The 21,070-nt window shown below is 52.8% G+C and overlaps 1 protein-coding gene across 2 annotated transcripts in view; it reads right to left on the bottom strand.

Moving 5' to 3' along the window:
- Window positions 1-21,070, bottom strand: part of LGR6 (leucine rich repeat containing G protein-coupled receptor 6) — a 119,833-nt gene that overhangs the window by 73,088 nt on the left and 25,675 nt on the right. For both annotated transcript variants that reach the window (XM_059145141.1, XM_059145142.1), the window contains exons 2-4: window positions 19,431-19,502; window positions 16,394-16,465; window positions 8,231-8,302 (exon numbers count right to left, since the gene is read on the bottom strand). In XM_059145141.1, coding sequence (XP_059001124.1) covers window positions 8,231-8,302; window positions 16,394-16,465; window positions 19,431-19,502 — 216 coding nt within the window. The remainder of the gene's footprint in view (window positions 1-8,230; window positions 8,303-16,393; window positions 16,466-19,430; window positions 19,503-21,070) is intronic.

The following is a 21,070-nucleotide window of genomic DNA, read 5'->3' as shown; positions in this document are numbered from 1 at the left end:
GCCCCACAGCACGGCTGGGCCTCAGGGCCCTTTCTGGCAGGCAGGGAAGTTTGGGTGGCACTGACAAGAGCTTAGGAGAAGAGGGCAGTGGTGAATGGACATGGACGCCTGGGAATGACGAGATTCCCTGGATCACCTGAAGGGCTCAGGGGCACCCTGGGGGGCTCCTCCATGGCAGAGTGGACATCTTCAGGATGGGACGCGGAACAGCACTGCACGGCCCTCGGGGCCTTCTTCTCCCCTGGCCTGCCTGCCTTGGGCCCTACTTTGCCAGGTGCCCGCACACCTGGCTCCTGGGCTACGGCTCTCTGTAAGCCTCCTGTCCTCATTCTGACAAGACCGACTCTCAGCTCTCCACCCCATGCGCTCTCCCGGAGGCTGCAGGCTTGCTCGCCCTTCCCCACTATCTACCTTACTCCTTGGGGCCTGTTGGAGAGGGGCTCCCTATAGATAAGACCCTAATAGATAATAGATATTATCTATTATAGATAATAGACCCTTTTATAGATAATAGACCCTTATCTGTAATAGATAAGACCATGGCCCGCTTCCCAGAACCCGTGAAGGAGACCTTATTTGGCACAAAGGTCTTTGTGGATGGCATTAAGTCAAGGTTCTTGAGGTGAGATCATCTGGATTATCTGGGCGGGCCCTGGATCTAATGACAAGCGTCCTGCTGGTGGCCACAGAGAGACACAGAGAGAAGAGCAGGCCACGTGAAGATGGAAGGCCAAGTTTGGATGGTGCGGCCACAGGGAACGCTGGCCATCAAGGGAAGCTGTAGGAGGCCCTGTCGACACCTTGATTTCCAACTTCTGGGCTCCAGAGCTATGACCGAATGAATCGCTGTTGTTTTAAGCTGCCCAATGTGCTGTGGCAGCCCAAGGAAACAAATAGATCTCTGTTCTCCTGGCCCGATTCTTCATCTTCAGCATGCACGGAATCCCCTGGAGGGCTTCTTAAAGCACAGACTGCTGGTCTCTTTGGTCCACAGATTCTGATTCGGTAGGTCCAAGGTGGGGCCTGAGAATTTGCATTTCTGACAGATTTCCAGGTAATGGCAATGCTGCTGGCCCAGGGACCACACTTTGAGAACCACTATTCTATAAGTCCTATTCATGACTGTCTTGGCCCATTCTGTCCCCCAAAGGAACCTTCCTTGTCCCCCACCCAGTAATGTCCTCCTCCTGGCCACAGTGCTCAGGAGAGCTGAGAATTCCCTCCTTGAGGGAATTCCCCAATCTCATGCATCATTGGCTCTTTCTCTTGAAATCACCCAGGCATTCCACTGGGGCTTCTCAAAGATTTGCTTCAGGGAGGCTGCAGGTGGTGAGAGGTAAGTCATGATTGGGCTCTTCTGCCCTCACCACAAGAAGATCCTACTTAGTTCCCCTCCTGGCTCCATCTCTAACTCACTAGGGAATCTTGAGCAGAGGACCTCCCCTCTGTACCTTCCCTCTCAGGTGGGTCTATAAAATGGGCTATAAATGTTGGTGCAATTCCTTGCAAGGGTAAAATAGAAAAGCTGTTCCAAGGGCGCTTAGGTGGCTCAGTCGGTTAGGCGTCCAACTCTTGATTTCGGCTCAGATCATGATCTCATGGTCATGGGATCAAGCCCCTCATTGGGCTCCATGCTTGGCAGGGAATCTGCTTGAGATTCTCTCCCTCTCCTTCTGCCTCTGTCCCTCCCCATCGCTTGTGCGCTCTCTCTCTCTACAATAAATAAATAAATCTTAAAAAAGAAAAGCTGTTTCTCATGAAAAGTTTCTAGAAAGATCTTAATGCTCTTCACAAGTAGATGGTTATTAGGGACAACCAGCCTCATGCCCTCTTTCTTTGGGGGTTATGATCAAAGCCAGAGTCTTTAGGGATCAATGCTCATGCCACAGTGTCAGCAGCCCTAGCCCTCCAGGCAACCAATACTCTCTCCTTGTTATGGACTGAAATGTGAGGGGTTTATGAGGTGAGGCCTTTGGGAGGTGATTAGGATTAGGTGAGGTCACAAGTATGGAGCCCATGTGAATGGGATTAGTGCCCTGGTAAGAGTCAGGACAGAGCCTGCTTCCTATCTCTGCTCTTTCAGACAAGAGGGTGCAACCGGAAGCCAGCAGTCTGCCACTCAGGAAAGGACCCTCATCCTTCTACTCAACTGAGTTGGCCAGCTGATCTCAGACTTCCAGCCTCCAAAACTGTTAGAAATTTCTCCTGGTTATGCGCCACACAGTCTATGGTACTTGGTGAGAGCAGCCCAGACTGACTCCATTCAAGCTTGGGACAGCCAGAGTAAGTCAGAGACAGCCCAGTCTGGGCTCCTCCAGCATCCCCCAGCAGAGTGCACCCCCCAAAGCCAGCCCTGGGAGCAGGTGCTCTGGAAACACCTTGGTCTCCAGAGCCCCAGGGATGACCCAGTCCTCAGGGCTTGTCATCGGCTCACTCAGCAGCCTCAGAATGCCGATGAAAGGCAGCCCAGCATCACGGCTATATGCACGGACTCTGGGCCAGGCTGCCTGGCCTGGACCACGGCCCTGCTATATACTCCCTGTAAAACTTCCATCAAGTCACATCCTGCCTGTGCCTCAGTGATGAGACTACGAGTAGTAAAATGGCGTGATGAGACCACGAGTAGTAAGTGTCCCAGAGGAGAACTGCAAGGAGTAAGAGAGGTAAGGACGAATGCCTCACACATGGGAAGGGCCATCTAAGGGCTGGTTATTATTGGTCTGGCAGTGGTTATCCATCCAGGGGGACAACTGTCCCTTAGAGGGGGTGGTCAGATGTACAGGATGAGGAGGACCTGCTCAGAAGCCCCTTGCTTTCACTTTTTCTGATCCTCGACCTCATGGAACTGGCCTCTGGCACTGGCCAGAACGGTTTTGCCATTTTCTCCTGGAAAAGTCTGAGTCTTTCCTCCTCACCCCCCCTCCCAGATTCCCAGGAGACTGAAACGGCTCAAGGAGGATGCTGTCTATTGCACAGAGACAGAAACTGAGACCCAGAGAGAGCAAACACACAGCAATCGTAAGTGACAGAGAACAGGGCCAGTAACCCCATTAAGACATTCCTTGTATCTGGAGCATGACATCCTTTCTCTTGGGACACCTCTGTCAACCATCTCATCTGACCTACCCACTTTAGAGACAGGGAAACTTGGGCTCAGAAAGGGAAGATCGCCCATGGCCTCACTGCTAGTCAGTGACAGAGCCAGGACTTAAATCCAGGTCTCTGGATCCTAAAGCATTGTGTCTTAAAGGAAGTGCTAAGAGATAGAGGCATGGTACTTTGGGGGCACCTGGGTGGCTCAATCAGTTAAGCATCTGGCTCTTGACTCTGACTCAGGTCATGATCTCAGGGTGATGAGCTTGAGCCCCCAATGGGCTCCACATTGGCCATGGAGCCTGCTTAAGATTCTCTCTCCCTTACTGTCTCTGCCCCTCCCCCTCTGCCCTCTCCCCCTATGTACACATATGCCCACACACTTTCTCTTTATCTCCAAAAGGAAAAAAGAAATAAAGAAAGAACACAGTACTTTGGAATTAGAGCTAAAATAGAATGCCAACTCAGTTACATCCTAGCTGTGAGATCTTGGTCAAGTTGTTTAACTTCTCTGGACTTTAGTTGCCCCTTCTATAAAATGGTCTTCTATCCCAAAATGGGATTTCAGGATTAAATGAGATACAAATGTGCTTAACATTTTGAAGTATGATAAGTGGGAGCCACTACTCCCTTTCCACATCACCCTAAGCCCAGTTGCCTGCCCATGCACACAGGTATACGCCCCCCCCCCACCCCCATCCTGGACTCCTCTAACGCTTCCCCCTCAGCTGCAGGCAGCCAATGTGTTTTAGATTGGCTGGCTTGCGCTAAGAGAGTTGTGGTGGTTCTAACTTGGGTTTCAGTTTGGAGTCTGGCACCACTGTTGATTAATTTCCCCAGCTCGGCACAATGCTGGCCAGTTTCATGTGGCTATCCTTTGCAATTATGCATTTCTCCCCGCAGGGTGTCCAGGATTGGGCTGTTTTCCTGTTTTCTCCCCTTTATTCCTGCCACTGTGCTTTTCTGATTCTTCTCCAGGGACCAGCCAGCCTGCACTTCTCGGGCCCCACCCCAGCCCCATCCTGAGGTCTTTCAGGGCTGTTTTTCTGCTTTTCCATGCACTCTCCCCCTGGCCCTGCCTCACCCCCACCCAATTTCTATTTTCCCCCAGGCTCCACTGGCTTCCCGTGGTTTCTCTTGGCCTTGGCTCAAGCCTGGTGTGACACATCTGGCATTGCCATCCTCTCCCTCCCACACTGGTCGGGGAAGAAGCAAGTGTATCCAGGGAGAGGGTACTGTGGAGCTGGGTGCTACCCACCCAGGTGCCAAGACAAACAGCCTGTGTATCATGCCCAACTGGTCACTTAGGGCCCCATCCCCTAAACGTGACCCTACTCCTGACTAATCCAAACCCACTTTCTACTCCCTAGTGTCTGGTTCTAGCTGGTAGAGGTGAACCACAGGACTGAACCTTCACTGGGGTTTCAAGAATGCCCACAAGAGTTTGTGAAGGGACCCTGCCTTTTGGAGGCAAGGAACAGCCTTTCCCAGGGACCTGAACCCCTGGGTGGGTCTGGCTTGCTCCGGGGAGATGGTACCACCCCCAGGAGTGACATGGGCAGAATGCGTCTCCTATATACAGCCTCCCTGATCCATGGACTTCCTACAGAAAGGAGGAGATTTCTATCAGTTGGTATTTGCCAGGAAGGAGGGAGGGCGACCCAGTGATGGCCACCAAAAATGACTGGCCCTTGCAGCCACGATGGAAAGGGCACAGCAACAACACTGGTGTATAGCCCTGTCTTCTCCACTCACTAGCTCTAACCTTGGAATAGTCCCTGAACTTATCTGAGCCTCTGTTTCCTCATCTGCTGACAGAGGAGGCAACTATGAAGGAGTTTTGGCAAGAATGAAGACAGATCATGCACATTAAACATCTCTGGTAGCACCGGCACACAGAGGGGATCCCCAAAGTGTCATTTGCACCTACCCCCTCCTTTCATCCTACCAACCTGGGCTGGTTTTATTGTCTCTATCTGAGATGGGTTAGTAGGACAGAGCCTCATACAGAGGTCCCGAGCTGCCCAAAGCTCAGGATATGACACCTGCCAAAGAGAACATTCGAGTTGGGTTATGCACCCCCCCACTTCTCCCCAGCACACACACACACAAACACACACTGATGTCCTGCAGGTGGGGCGACCCCCTTTCCAGTTTGTCTACGATGCTTGGTCACCCTACCCACAGGCACCTCATACTCAGTAGGTCTCCCTGTGCCCCTCCCAGAGCGCTCACACCCTGCGGGTCACTACCACATTCTTAATGTGCTCTCACCATGTGCCAGGCTCGCTGTGGCCAGCCTGTCTCTCCATCCACCCAGATGTGGAAGCCAGAGACACGCCCATCCACTTGACTCCCCCTCCCCTTCAATTCCCACCTCCAGTCCATACCACGGCTACTGGTAATAACTGTAGTAGTAGCAACAAAAGATACTGTTTTTTCACATATTTTAACTCATTTCATTTTATCCTATCGAGGTACATAGACACCACCTCCATTTTACCCTTAAACAAATGAAAGCCAAGAGGCTAACTAATCTGCTCAAGGTCCTACAGGTCGTAAGTAAAGGAGCCAACCCAGGACATCTATCCAGAGTCCTGACGACACAGCATCTTGACACTTCTATGCTGCCTTTCTTCAGTTGCCATTAGGCTCCCTGGGTTCACCAGTCCCTTACTGGCTCCACGCCTCCAGGCTGTCCTCCGTAACTAACTGCCAAAGTAATCTTTCAGTGATACAAACCTGATCACACTGCTCTCCTGCTACAAATTCTCCTATGGCTCCTGAGTGTTCAAATTCTTAGCAAGGTCCACACCTACTCATTAGGCATTACCTCTTGCTAATTCCAGATCACTCTCCAGCACTGCCCTTCCCACCAGTCCCTCAACACACGCACAGATCAGCCAAACTCACTTCCTTGTAAAATCTTCAGAATTTACTGGGTTCCTCATCTTTGTGCCTTTGCATGTGCTAGTTCCTCTGCCTAGAATGTCCTTCCCTGATTCTTCACCTAGCTGACACTTACTGATCCTTCAAGATGCAAGTCAGGTTTTGCCTCCCCAGCAAAGCCTCAAAGATATGTGTAAAACGAATAGATCAATGACTAGTTAAGTGAATAATGTCATAATAGCGTCACCACACATCACAGCTGTGTGGAGTCTTCTTTCTACAAATCCCTCTCCTGTTTACTATATATTTGGTCTTCCTGATAACCCTTTGAGATAGGGAAGATAATTACCCCCAACTTGAAGGTGGAAAAACTGAGGCACAGAGAGGGTAAGTGACACAGTAGCCAGGATCAGAGCCAGGACCTGAAGCCAAGTTTTCTGCTTCACAGGCCAGTGCTTTCCTCACCGGACTGCAAACAGCAAAACCTATTCATCTGCTTTAAGACTGTGGAAGTGGGGGGCTGGCCTCTGTGCCCTGCCCTGACCCACCCAGACAATAGTGAGTAATAGGGCTGCAGAGGGAAGCCAATTACCTAATTCCCCCAGCCACAGGGGCTGCCCATCTCTCAGAAAGTGCAGAAGAATTGGCCTGAGAGCCCCAAAGCCTCATGCCTGGTCTGAAAGACAGGACCTTTGGAACCCCTAAACAGGCAAAAGATGTGATTCACAACTAAAACAAACAAAACTTAACCTTAAAATAAGTGTGAAGTCCAGCAAAATTCTATTTTTTCCCCTTATGAATACCTCTTTGATCCTTTGGATGAAATGTCAAATTCTGCACACACGCACCCCTCCATTTTTGGCTGCCCCTGCTTTGCTGGTGCCCTAAGCAAATGTTTAGTCTGCACTCGGGGGTGGAGATCAAGCATAGGATTTGCTGGCCTTTGATCTTCTGATGTTGGCCTCTAGGGAAATGCTGGGTTGCCTGCCCCACTCAGTGGTGACCTGGATGGAGGGAGAAAAAGTGTCTGGGACCAGAGACCCAGCACTTGCTGGGATGAAGTGTGAGCAGGTGAGAGAGTGCTTGGAGGCAGGGGCCGGCCAATCAGGCAGCTGGGAGCGCTGGGGTGCTGACACAGAAGGAAGAGGGTAGGAGATGACCAGGGCAGGGGTAGGAGAGGCAAGTCTGGACCATGGATGGGTGTGGCACAAACAGCTGGCCAGGGCCACCACGGCTGGACCCCTCTATTTATGGTGCAGTGGGGCCTGAATACAGCTTATAGGAAGGAAAGCCACCTTCAACCTTCCGCCTGAAGAGAATCTGGACAGTTTAGAATCAGACACATCTTACTGGGCAGGGACCACGGAAGAACCCACAGGCTGAGGATGTCAGAGGCCTTCGTCCCAACACAGTGGGTGTTACCTGCGCCTCGGTTTCCCCCATGGTTAAATGTTATGGCCAGGCCTGTCTCTCAACTTTGATTTCTCCCAAAATATCTGTTTACTCTCCCATCAGATGCAGATGTACTTGGAAATTCAAAAGCGGGCCTGTACTAGGCACCTGCTAGGACCCAGGCCCCGAGATGGGATCTGCATGAATAAAATGAATAAAATGCAGCTCCTGGCCCAGAGGATCCCAGCTGGAGGGCTGACATCACTGGATAGCACCTGTTTCTGCTTCCTCCTTTGGACTCAGTCTTGCCTCCATGATGCCCCTACTGGGCGAGAGAAGAACTACAGGGCTCCTTGAAGAGATGGCTCTGTCCTGGGTGGCCAGTGAGTCCCTAAATACAGACCCACCCACAAGCAGAGGAGATGGGTGTCTGAGCCTGCCCCCACCCCCACCGCAAACCCTGGGGGTTAGAGAAGGCTAGGTGGGGGAGATAGCTCCTTCACGACACTTCTTTGGGGTGGCAGTCTCCAACGTCTGCCCCAGGCTCCATGGCAGAATGCCAGACAGCCCAGGACCGCTGCCCCAGTGGCCCCACCTAGGGAGGTCCCATTCCCACAGTCCTCTGGTTGGGGCTTAGAGCCTTCCTTCCCAAATACACACACAAGTGTACACATACACACACTGACGACAACAAAAACCCCTGAAAAAAAACAAAGCCTGGAGCGGCATGCTGTCTGGAACACGGAGTGAGAAAGGGGGCCCCGCAAAAAAGGAGGGGAAGCCGAGGCAGGGGGCCCAGGGCTGTGAGTCAGGCCCCAGGAAGCTGGCTCCCCAGCCCAGCCCTCCAGTGACTCACAGAGACTGCAGGCTCGGCAGCTCCCACAGCGCCTCTGCGGGGATTCCTCCCAGCTGGTTGTTCTGCAGCATCCTGTAAGGGGAGGGAAGGGCTTGGAGGACCCACACAGCGTGTGCAGCTGGGGGGTCCTCCCTCGACCCCCTGAGCCACACCAGACCCCTCCCTCTCGCCCCAGCTTCCGAGCCCCAGAGTCCCAGTCCAGCACCCTGCCCTATCAGGGGGGTTCAGAGGCTGCCAAGGAATTGCGAGCTGTGCGTGGGGGCAGAGCGGGGCTCAGGAGGGCTTCTGGGATGAGGCAGGGCTGAAGAGGACCATGGAGAAGCAGAGAAGGAAGCAAGATGAGCTGGAAGTCAGAACACTTGCAATTCTGCCACAGTTTGGTCAGGAAGGATGCAGAGAAATGCAGGTTTTTCTCCCCAGGATTGTGGCCCTCCCTGTCTGTGCAACTGAAAGGCTGGAAGTGTCTTTGGGGAAGGGGAGGATGAGGATGAGGGCAAGACCGCCCCCCTTGGGTGGCAGGATCCTGGCAAATATGTTGTTGTGGAAGCCATGTCTAAAGAGACAACGTGAGGCACCCCAGATCAGCATGCGAGCACTATTCCGATGGCCGCATCTCACAGTCCCGCGGAAGAAACGTGCCAGCCAGCGGACCTGATCCACTCGGCAGGCTGCTCTTCTGGAACTGACCCAGCCACAGGACCCCAGCACCACCCCACAGAGAGGAGTCCTGGAGCTCTTCTGGGCACCTGGGAAACCTGACGCACAGGGCAGAGGGTCAGAGAGCACACAGAGGGGAGACATGGAGGCCTGGGCTGTCCCTCTGGGTGGCTCTGCTGTCCTCAGGCATTACAGCTGGCCTCAGACATGTTTGAACAAGATACTCCAAGGCACACAGACTCTAAGACGTAGGGCCCTGAGCAAGGATTCCTGACCAAGTGAAGAAAAGATAGGAAAGCCCGCAGGTGGCACTACCATCCAAATACTCTTTACAGGGACAACTGGAGAGCTGGGTCCCAGCAATGGAGAGGAGGAGGGCACATGGGGTGTGGGTGCTCTGGAGTCCAGAGAATAGCTAGAGAGTCAGGAAGGAAGCTGCCCAGTGCCCCCAACAGAGCAAGTGGACCCTCCCCCAACCCAGCCTGCTGCACCGCACCGCACCCCATCCAGGGGCCCCTGGGCTACACATGGCCCCAGAGATGAGGGGTGCATCCGGACGGGCCAGGTGCCTCAGGAACCAGGAGCGGAGGAGCACTCAGGGAGTCCCACTGTGTGCCGGGTACAGCATCCGTCCCTCCTTAAGGCAGCCTGTCAATCTTTCAGAGGGGAAAGATCAGCAGAGGGGGGCATCTCACTAGGGATCCTGTAAGGAGGGCTGCCGTGCTTCGGGAAGAATAGCTCCTTTCCTAATCTTTAAGTTGAAAACAGTAGCAGCTGACATGCCTGGTCATAGAGCTTTACATGTATTATATCAAACTTATCCCAGAGGGTTTGGTCCCAGAGTCCAAACACCTAATCATCACATACCTGGCCTCCATCAGCAGGGGACAGTGAGGGACCCAAAATGCAGAGGGGAACGATAATGCACCGAGTAGTTACCCACACCTCCTACGTGACTGTCCTGGTCAGAGCCACCCCTGTTACCTCTCCTAAAACCCCTTTATAGATACATAAGGATCCCAAACAGGAACCAAACCACAGCACCACAAAAACAAAAGAATGCTGGCCTCACTGTGGGCCTGGAGACTGAGAGCAGCGCCTGATGCTGGCCAACTGAGGAAGGAGGGAGGAGGGCCAGACGCTGAGGACTGCAGAGAACTGGGGCTTTGGGCTTGGGGTCCTCCTTGCCCCTGCCCCTGAGGCTGACTGAGCGCAACATGAAGTGAAGGGTCAGGCTACAGGAAGAGGCAGTGCTCAGGGTCCCCTCCTGCTCATACTTTGAGCTCCTACGGGGCCACACTCCCTGGGCCCCTCCGAGCCAGGCTCCATGCAGCCCAGGATGGGGCTTTTCCAACGGTAGTTTTGCTTCAAAGGTAGAAATGAGGGGCATGTGGGTAGCTCAGCTGGTTAGGCGTCTGACTCTTGATTTCAGCTCAGGTCGTGATCTCAGCGTTGTGAGACCGAATCCCGAGTTGGGCTCTGCACTGGGCCCCTTCTCTCTCTCCCTCTGCCACTCCCCACTTAAAAATAATTAATTAATTAATTAAAAAATCAACTTAAAAAAAAAAAGGTAGAATTTAAAACTGAACCTCCCAGACTTCCTCAAAGTGTAGCAGTCTCTCGGCAGGCTCTGAAATCAGGCAGACCTGGATTTGGCTCCTGAGCTCTGCCTCTGTCCAGCTGTGTGAGGGCTGCAAGCTCCTACTTAAACTCTGTGGGCCTCAGTTTCCTCATCTGTAAACTGGGGATGATGATATTGACCTTGTGCACTGATTAAACGGCGGAGGAGGCACTCAGCACACCAGCTGATGTATTCTGACGTAATTTTATCGCATGCTGGACGACTTGAGTAGGTTACTCCCCCTCTCTGGGCCTCAATATTCTCATCTTTCAAAGGAAGAGGCTGCCAGATGATGCACAATCCCTTGCTCAGTTACAATATTCAGGGACCCAAGACATTTCCTGCTTTTCACCCTGCTTAGTACTTCTATCCTTCTAGACATGTCGAAATCTTGCATCTCAAGAGTGGGAGCTCCACTTGGGGAACTCAGGGGGCTGCCTTGATTCTCATCCAGAGACTTCACAATGCTTGGAGCAAGGAGACAGAGAAATGATGGTTGGCAAACAGGAAGGGACACAATCTTCTCAGGCCACCTCACAGGCCCCCACCCCTCCAAGGGCCCCTGAGGCTGCATCCAGTGACTGTGCAGGCAGAAGCCCACCTCCCCTGAGCATCGCAAAGCGTCTCTACCCCATCACCTGCTCAGATCCCCTTACTCTTTCCTCTGTCAAATCCCCCATCTAGACAGAACTTTAAGGTCTCCGAATTGTACCACTCTCCCAACAAAGATGCTGTAGCACCTGTGCAGGGCACAATCATCCTTCCAGTGCCAGGGAAGTCAGTGCCACCCCAGAAAACTCATTCCATGCCAGGCAGTCCGATCTGTTTGTCAAGAAAGGCTTTGCTTTCATGGAATCAAAACCCACTAACCTGAAGGACAGCATGGCAGTTGGCTTTGGGCCTGGCGCTGTCCCCCGCCTGCTGTCCCTGGCCTCCTTGCCCAACCATCACTCCTTTACTGAAACACGATTGGGTCATCAAAGCTGGAAGTACCTTTAGAAGGGAAGAGCCCCTTTGTTTTCCCAAGGAGAAGATGGGAGCTCAGGAAGGGAAAGTGACCTGCCCTCAATTACAAAGCAAACTAATGGCGGAATCAGGACTAAGACCCAATTCCGTCTCCTAAGCCACTGCTTTGGTGACCACATTTCCCTGCTCCTCTCGCTGGCCCTGGTTCTGCCTGGTGAGCCAGAATCTGTCCAGTGCACTGGGTCTCAACCCCGGCTACACGTTAGAACCACCTGGGAAGATTTTTTTAAAAAATCCTAATGTGCAGGCCACACGGCAGCCCAGTTATTCCCCGGGGCCAAATCTCTGAGCAGGGGATTTTAGGCAAAATCCCAGGTACTCTAATGCGCAGCGCCCCCAGGCTAGGGGAAGCCTTACCGCCTCACCCCTAGGCTAGGGGATGTCTCCCCCGGAAGCTCCGCTGGGGAGTCTCTCTGTTTGGAAAGGCATTTGGGGGCAGGAACCATGAGCACTAATAGCTAGAAGGTTCCAGAGAGGCGAGCCACCCGTGGCTGACAAAGGTCCTTCCTTTGGTTTTGTGGAGAGGCCTTGGGGGTCACAAGGGTGGGTGGCTTAGATGGGGCCTGGAGGCTGCCCACCCCCTCATCCACTGTGACCAGAGAAATCCTCCCTCATCTGTTTTATATATTGGGACTTCTGCAAGAGGTGTTTGGGTTTTAAGTTTTTGCAGTTAAAATGTTGAAAATGTATTGCAATGTCCCCATTTTAAAGGTAAGAAAACGGAGGGAGGAAGCGCCTGGGTGGCTCAGTGGTTAAAGCCTCTGCCTTCGGCTCAGGTCATGGTCTTGGGGTCCTGGGACCAAGACCCACATCGGGCTCTCTGCTCAGCGAGGAGCCTGCCTCTCTGCCTACTTGTGATCTCTGTCTGTCAAATAAATAAATAAAATCTTTAAAAAGGAAAAAGAAAGAAAGAAAGAAAGAAAGAAAGAAAGAAAATGGAGGAAGTCTCAGTGTCCTTGGTATTCTGGGATCTGCTGCACCAGAGACCCATTTCCTGACATCCAGTCATTCGACAGGACCAGGGCGATAGGCTCCACCTCCTGGAAAAGAACAGCTCAGAGGATCTCCCTGGGCTCCTACAGCTTCTAGCATTCTTCTCCCAAAAGCCAGGCAGGAAGGCCCCACTCTAAAACAGTTCACAAGTCTCTCCTCCCTAGGTCGGTCCAATTCATTTCATCAACACCAGTGGAAGCCCAACTGTGGGCCACACATGGTTGCTGTCAGGAGGAGAGTAAACACAGTCCATGTCAATCGAAGACTGTTCAGTCCAGTGGAAGAGGGCAATGCTAGAGGACAGCTGAGGGAGATTTCCTCAGGGATGGTGCCAAAGAGGGACTTAGGCTGCCCACCCCTTGATGGCCTCAGGGCATGGCTTCGGATGGGACCAGCCACAGCTCCCGACGACGCAGCCGGCTGCCCCTTGTGAGACTCAGGCTTCACCAAGGCAGCATGAGCTAGGAACCCCAAACCACGGCCTCCCAGAGATTTGGGACTCAAACCAGGCATAGGTAGTCTGGGGAAAATCTCTTGCCCAGCCTCCTGGGGGCATGTACGGGAAGCAAATCCTTGACCCGTCAACCCCCATTTCCCAGATCTAGGTCTGGGGAGAAAAAACTGAGGCCCATCAGGAGTCTTTCCAGATGAGCCAGACCTGCCTGACATAGGTAAGGTGTCGGCCTTGGCAGGAAAGTCACCAAGGCTCAGACCACACGCAGCTGAGGAGAAGGAGGCAGCTGTGTGGAGGGAAGAGGTGGCTGGGGCACACACACTCTCTCTAGTCCTCTCCTCTCTTTCCCTCCCTCTCTGTCCTGCCCCCCCACCCCATTCTCTCTCTCTCTCTCTCTCTCTCTCTCTGTCTGCCCCTTCTTCCTCCTCTGTGTGAGGCAGGAGCCATCTAGGGCAGGACAGCTCCCTCACAGGCCAGCTCCTCGCCCTCAGGCTGTGGATCCCGGATGCAGGAGCTCCAGCCTCTGCCATCCCCTCACCCTGACAGGGCACACACGGCAGAAGCCCTCCAAGGGCCAGGCTCTTTCCCACACAGCAGCAGCCCCAAGAACTGTGCTTCCCTTAGGACAGTTCTGACGGCGGCAACGGGCAGGGACAGGGCAGTGAACCCAGGGCCTCAACTCCCCGACTCTAGAGGACAGACATTCCTACCTACAGTCTGGAGAAAAGGCATGAGACTGGAAATCCCCTGCAGGGCTGGCTCTCCCCACAGGAGCCTGGCCAGAGCCTGTGGCCTCCAAGACTTGGAAAAGCAGCAGAGGAAGGAGAGGATCCAAGAGTAACACCTCCAGGGCAGGTGTGGGGCTGCCAGTGGGAAGGACGGAGGGAGGGGTCTGCCACCGGCACTTAGAAGATCAGAGAGGGAATCCCCCCCCCCTTCTTTGTCCTTTGCTTCCGAGAGGAAAGAGGCAAAGTGTCCTATAGGGACAGTCAGGCCTCTGAGAAAGGAAGATGCAGTTCCCTTAAGAGTCAGACCTTGAGAAGACAGGGGAGTAGCTAAAGGGACAGTATCCTGGTACAAAAAGAGGTTATTATGCTGATAGTGGGCTTCAAGGTTCTGTTTTTGTTGTTGTTGTTGTGACTGTTGCTTTTGTAAGTCACCAAGGCTTACAAAAGGCTTGTAAGCTCTTTCATTTTATTCATTTTGAGAGAGACAGCAAAAGCAGGAGTAGGAGGGAGGGGCAGAGGAAGAGGGAGAGGCAGGTTCCTCACTGAGCAGGGAGTCCGACCTGGGGCTCCATCCCAGGACCCTGGGATCATAACCTGAGCTGAAGGCAGATGCTTCACCAACTAAGCCACCCAGGCGCCCCTTACTGCTCTATTTTTCTTGCAGTTGTGAACACTGAGCACGGAAGGACAAGGCGGCAAGAGAACCCACATGAGACATCTGAAAGTCCTTCTTGCCCAGATGCAGGAGGAATCCTCTGCTTTGAAGCACTTGAGTTAGAGCCTAAGCTCCCAAGACCACCCAACTCATCTCTCAAGTAGAGAACTCTGCAGGCAAAGAACTGACACGAAGGCTTTGGGGGACCAGGCTTTGGGGTCTCGGAGGCTGGGGCAACATGGGGGTCAATGGCAGAGTGGGGAGTGGGAGTCCAGCTGTCCTTGGTTCCAACCAGCTGCCTCTCCTGGCCGCCCAGCTCCCAGAGCCAAGGGCGCCATTTGCAGAAAGGGGGCGGGAGGCTTGCGGTTTCTCGGAGGCTTTGATTTATTGCCTAATGCAGGCAAAGAAGAAAGAGGAGGCTCATCTCTAAGCCAGAGTCTTAGGAACGGGACAGGAGTCTCACATCTTCTGAAGGCCCAGCAAGCAGAGCCCGCGCTCTAATCCCAGCTGCAGGCCTGAGCCTGCCACTGGGCACAGACACGCCACCAAGCAGGCTGCCTGTGCTCTGCGTCTGGCTCGGGATGCCTCCCCACACCCCAGGGCAGCGATGTTGATGGGGATCAAGACAGACCAAGAGGAGAACCAGGAAGGAGGAGAAATCAGAGGTGGGGCACAGAGGGGCAAAGGGCCGGAAAGCAAGGGCTGGGAGACAGAGAAGGGGAAGACGGGAGAGACCGGAGACCAAGGCTAGAGAGAACACACAGGACCCACGGGCACTGCAGAAGGAAAGGGAAGCACAAGAGACTGGGACAGCCTGGGAGTCAGACTTGGAGGCAAAAGATCCAGAGAGGGGCAAAGGGCCAGAGGGGTTCTAAGACCACGAACGTGAAAAGGAAGAAAGTGCTTAGCCATGGACCATGGACTGCTGACCCCCTAAGAGACTGAAGCTCACAGGCCAAGGGGCCAAGGCCATTGCTAGCCCATAAACAACTCTGAGCACATTCGAAAAAAGATATTCCTTTCTAGGTGGCTAGAGACGAGACCCAAGCCAGGCACAGGACTGGATTTCAGCCTCTCTGTACCCATCCAGCCAGATGTTCTTGTGCAGTAAACCACCTGCTCAACCATACAAAGAAGATCTACAGGTCAAGTGAGGACTAGGAGCGGCAGAGCTGGGGAATGGCTCACCAGGTTAGGGAAGCTCCAAACACTCATTCTATTGCTCCAGGATCAGCTGTCAAGATCCTCATTTTCTTATCAAGCCCGTCTCTGTGGTGAGGAGCTTTCCCCAGGAACCTCTCCTATCTAGTTTCAGACCCCATGCATCCACTTTCCCCTAGAGCCTTTTATCCTCACTCCTCCTAAGAACATTAGGGAAGCCTTGGGGGAGACAGTCTTGGTTGGAACAAAGTGAGCCATGGATGGGGATGGAAGGAAATGGTGCCTCAGTTTCCCCTTCTCTAAAATGGGCTGTCAGCTCAATAACAAGTGGGTACGTCAGTGCACTAACACAAGGTCCTCTCCAATTCTCACTTTCCTTTTGCCTTAAAGGAAAGATAAAGGAAGCTGGATGACGAAGCCTGGAAACAGAGGGCAGCGAAATATTTACCGTGGAAATGGGGACTCAGGGCTGTTAGGTACAGGGACTAAGATTGGGTCTCAGGAAGAAAAATGGCCAAGGAAATCCAATCTGGATTCCTCCTCTCCTGGCCCAAGAGGTCTCATGAGGGGAGAGCAAAGACCTGCCTCTCTGGTCATTATTTACATTATGAAAAAAATAAATAAATAAAGATACTTGACTTCCATGGAGGGTTGCCATAACTATCAGCTGCAATGAAATGTTTACAAGTCAGAATGTCTGTTATAGAAAACGTGAAGACAAAGAAATGCAAATCACAATTAAAATGAAAAGTAAAGATGAGGGAATAAGCAAGCCAGTGACAAACCAAGACCTGGCTTACAAATGCTTGACCTGCCCACAGTTCTCGGGGTTGCACCTCTGGGGAAAACGGGGAAGACTTATACTTACAGGATTTTCAGGCTGTAGAGGCCAGAGAACGCTTGTCCCGGGATGTGTGAGAGATGGTTCCCCGAGAGACGCCTGTGAACCAGGGAAAAGTGTCAGTGATGTCAGTAGGGAACCCAAATGGGAGGAGTTGGGGAGCCCTCCCCCCCGCCCACTTACTCAGTGTCTTGGGATTTGGAAGGGTGGATGGGGTGATAACCACCATTTACTGATATCACCAATGTATTCATTGCTTCATGCCCATTTTCACTTAACTCGTACAATAACCCTGTCAGGTGCCTAGAATTCTTTCCAAATTTCAAAGGAGGAATCGGAGGCTCTGAGAGAAGGTCAAGTCACTTCCCCTACCGGTGACAGAGACAGGCAGTGGCGGAGCTTGGTGTTGTCAGCTAGGCTCTGGTCCGCCCTGCAGCGCCACGTCCTCTCCCCGGCTAACCTGGATGACTCACATGCTGCCCTCAGCTGCTGAGCCGTTCTGCATCCTGTCACCGGGGGGAGGCTGGGTGCACACAGGGTGGGACCATGTCTCCCCATGCCCTCAATGACACAGCTAACCCCCGCTAATCCAGGAGGGTTAGGAAATGGGCTTTTAGAATTAGTTCAACATCCGGGTCTAATGAAGCGTCTCCATGCTGGTCATGGGGTGACTGCCAGTTCTAAAGGGGAGCAAATGTGACAGAATATCCTTAATGCCCAAACCAGAATGAGTGGCGTCGAATGGTGGCTGGTGCAGAAGGCACTTGGGATCTCCCAAGTTCCCCACATTATGGTGTCCTTCCGTTCCTGCTGGGAGGCTGTGGGTGTACAGGCTGGGCTGACACACCTCAGAAGCTGTTGCTCCTTCTTTCTTTCTGTCTGTCTCTCTTTTTAAGATTTTATTTATTTACTTGACAGAGAGAGACACAGTGGGAGAGGGAACACAAGCAGGGGGAGTGGGAGAGCGAGAAGCAGGCTTCTCACCAAGCAGGGAGCCCAATGCTGGGGTCAAGCCCAGGACTCTGGGATCATGACCTGAGCCAAAGGCAGTCGCTTAATGCCTGAGCCACCCAGGTGCCCCAAGTTGTTTTCGTTTTTAAAAAATCTATCTTTAGGGGTACCTGGGTGGCTCAGTGGGTTAAAGCCTTTGGCTCAGGTTGTGATCCCAGGGTCCTGGGATCGAGCCCGCATCAGGCTTTCTGCTCAGCGGGGAGCCTGCTTCCTCTCTCTCTGGGTGCCTCTCTGCCTACTTGAGATCTCTGACTATCAAATAAATAAATAAAATCTTCTTTAAAAAACCTATATTTAATAAGAATCTTTCCATTTGCCATGGAAAGATCCTTTAGATGGAACCTTTAAAAGGGCCCAGCCCCTTCTCAGGGACGGAAGATGAAAGCTGAGCCTTCTGTCCTCAGGCTGCGACGTGGGTGTCATGTGCTCCAGCGTCTCAGCCTTCCCACCTGCTTCTACTCACACCCACACTGTGGCACCTCGACCTCAGAGGGCCCCTTGCTGCCTCCAATTCTGTCACTTCCTCTGAGCACTGGCTTAACACTCCTCCTCCAGGAAGGAGTCCCTGTCCACAGGCTAGAGCTCCCCGACCCCTGCACCCTGACCACTTCCTAACACAGATTCCCCTGCTCACCTGCTGGGACACAGCTCTAATGCCTCACCTAGAAGCTCCCTGAATTTCTATCTTGTTTTCCCCCCAGAGCACCCTGAGCTTGTCTTTCACACAGAGGGGGAGCTCAGTAAGTATGGGGTCTAGAAAACCCATCCATGGCCCTGGGGTTTGACAGAATCCTAACTCCAGCAGGGGCAGGCTGACCACATCTTGGGGGTGCACTGTCTAGAATGGAGATGGGTAACCAGTTAGGGCAGCAGCAGGGCCATGGGTGGGGTGGAATTGTGAATGTTCTCAGGGGCAGGAGCCCATGCTCTGTGCAGTTTAAGCAAACCTTAGTAGAACCCTGAGTATCAATAGTGGTGAAAACCAAGAAAAAGCAGGCTGGAAACAAGGGGTGGAGGACAGAAACCGGGCTGGGACAAATGCAAGGATCGGGACCAGAGGGACTCTAACCGAAGAGATCACTGATTCATGAGCACCCGTGGAGTCTGAGCCCAGCCTCCAAGGACCACAGAGGGAGAGCAACAGCCATTATGGGAAGGCATTAACCGGGGAGAACTTGGTGGAGGTAGTAGCGGGCCTATGTATTCATCAGTGATAGAGGAATGGTTTGTGCCTGAAAAGATGGACACTGGTTGGAGGGGAAGTCTCTGGCTCAAATGCAGGAGGGGAAACCAGGATAGTAAACGTGACTGGCCTCAGTGGGGCAAAGCTGACCAGGTAGGTTTAGGCCAGGCTGGGAGAGGCCTTAAGAGTGAATCTTTTGGGGCTCAGTTGCTAAGCCTCTGCCTTTGGCTCCGGTCATGGTCCCAGGGTCCTGGGATCGAGCCCCTGCACTGGGCTCCCTGCCCAGTGCCTGCTTGTGTTGCCTCTCTCACTCTGTCTCTCTCTGTCAAATAAATAAATAAAATATTTTTTTAAAAGAAGAAGAAGAAGAAGAAGAAGAAGAAGAAGAAGAAGTGGGTCCTTTGGGCACTGGGGACCCAGAGAAGGTTCTTGAGCTGGGGAGATGCTCCCAACGATGGAGAGTATATTTGAGAGGAGGCTGGTGCAGTGGGAATAGGGATGCAAGGCATGGAGGTAAGAGACGCCACAGAGAAAGAAACACCGGGACGGGGGTCAGGGGGTGGCTGGTAGCTGGACACAGGGATGGGAGCAGGTCAAAGATGACCCCCAGGAAGAGAAGCCACCATTGACAGAGGGGAAGCTGCAGGTAAGAGCTGGCCTCAGGGAGGACCAAGAGCCAGATTTCAGAGTCCCATACCATATGGTCCCCCACAGCACCTGGGATTCACAGCTGGCTAGTAGGGTACCAGCAAGAACAGCTTCCCACTCCCTTCCCTTTGAGTTCCAGCACTCCTCCTGGGGAGCCCTAGCTCCTACAGCTATCAGTAGTCCCGCAGCTTCGCCCCTGAATCCCATGAAGCATCTACTCACAGCTCCTCCAGGAAGCGCAGGTGGTGGAAGAGGCCAGGCTGCAGCTCTGTGAGGTTGTTCATGCTCAGGTCTCTGCATGGAGAGAAAACGGGAAGGGAGCTGTGAGCCGCCCATTAGGCCCAACCCATGCTATCCAGGTCCTGACACCCACAGAGAGCTCCAGCCGTTCCCGCAGCACACCCCACACACATACATGCCGTGCCATCAAATTCCAAAGCCAGCCTGGCAGGAGCAGGTGCAGTCTCTAAGAGTGAACACTGGGCTGGGAGTCAGGCCTTCCAGGTCCATCTGTGTGCATTCCCTCCATGGTTTCCAACTTGGCCCTCTGCCTTCCTCCTCCCTCAGCCAGACTCCCCCAAGAACGACTGTGGTTAGGACTATGAAGGAGGCTGACATCCATATAATGGGAGAAGCTAGAGACTCATCCGCAGAGTTTCAGAGCACGAGGGGAGGGGTCACTTAATACAAGTGATGCCTCACGCATTCTTTTTACCAAAGGGGAATCTGAAGCCTAGAGATTACTGCCATTATGCTCTGTGGAGCCAGTTTGTGCATATCCATGCACTGATGTGCCCATCCCTGCAACAGCCATGTGGGATCATCCTATTACTCAATCCCAGAACCAGTGGGATTTCGCTGCCCTCTATGTTCTCTGCCAGTCGCTTTCCTGTTGGCTTTCCTCCCGTACACTCCTGCTACCAGAGGACCTCCAGCATGTCCCCCAAAATGACTAGCTTCTAGATGCACATCCTGATTCCTCCAAGGACTCCTACTTTGGATCATTCCAACCTTCCCATATCCCGTGAGAGACCCAGTGGGTGGTTTCCTGGTCACTGTCCTCTAAAGATACCTCAACACAAAAGAACCACAATATTAACAGCTGACACTTACAAGGCCTACTGTGTCAGTCACTGGCTAATCTTTAACCAAATAATTCCATGTAATTCTCACAACACCCCCAAGGTAGATTCCTATGTCCTCTCCATTTCACATTCAAGAAAACAAAAAGGAAAAAACATTGGGCTTTGGAGTCAAAAGGCCCTGAGGTCAACTCTGTCTTCTACTCACTTATCAGACCTTGGGATTTTAACCACTGTGATCGTCAGTATCCTCATCCATAAAAATGGGATGAATAACACCAAACTCCTAAAAGCTTTATAAGCGAGCCAGTGCTTACAGAATGCCTAACAAATAGGATACACGGTATTTGCTTTCTTCCTGCCACCCGCCCCTCGGTGACCTGTGCGCAAGTGTCCTAGCCCAACAGGCGCGGGAGCTCAGTGGGCAGGAGTTGGGGCTTTCACTGCTTGGTCACATACTGTGCTAGCATTTCCTTCTCTGCCTGTGTCTGGGTGAGCAATGGCGTCTCAAGATTTCAAGTGTGTGCGTCTCACACATTTGGGTTCCATCCTATTTCAAACTCTTAAAAGCTGCTTCCTGCCTCTGTCAGCCCCCTCCCTGAGGGGTACAGAGGTAGGTCCAAACCAGACCACCAGATGGCTGGGCACCACCCCCAGGCCGGCCTGCAGCTTTCTCCCTTCCTTACGAATGCACTTTTGCTGTCAAACCTGAGTGTCTCCCTTTTCCTCCAAGAAATGAGTGTGCTTTATGTAGACGCTCAGAAAGGCAGGCTAGAGATG

This window comes from Mustela lutreola, chromosome 14 (assembly GCF_030435805.1).
Source record: "Mustela lutreola isolate mMusLut2 chromosome 14, mMusLut2.pri, whole genome shotgun sequence".
Lineage (NCBI taxonomy): Eukaryota > Metazoa > Chordata > Mammalia > Carnivora > Mustelidae > Mustela > Mustela lutreola.
This window is presented reverse-complemented; position numbering and strand designations above follow the sequence as displayed.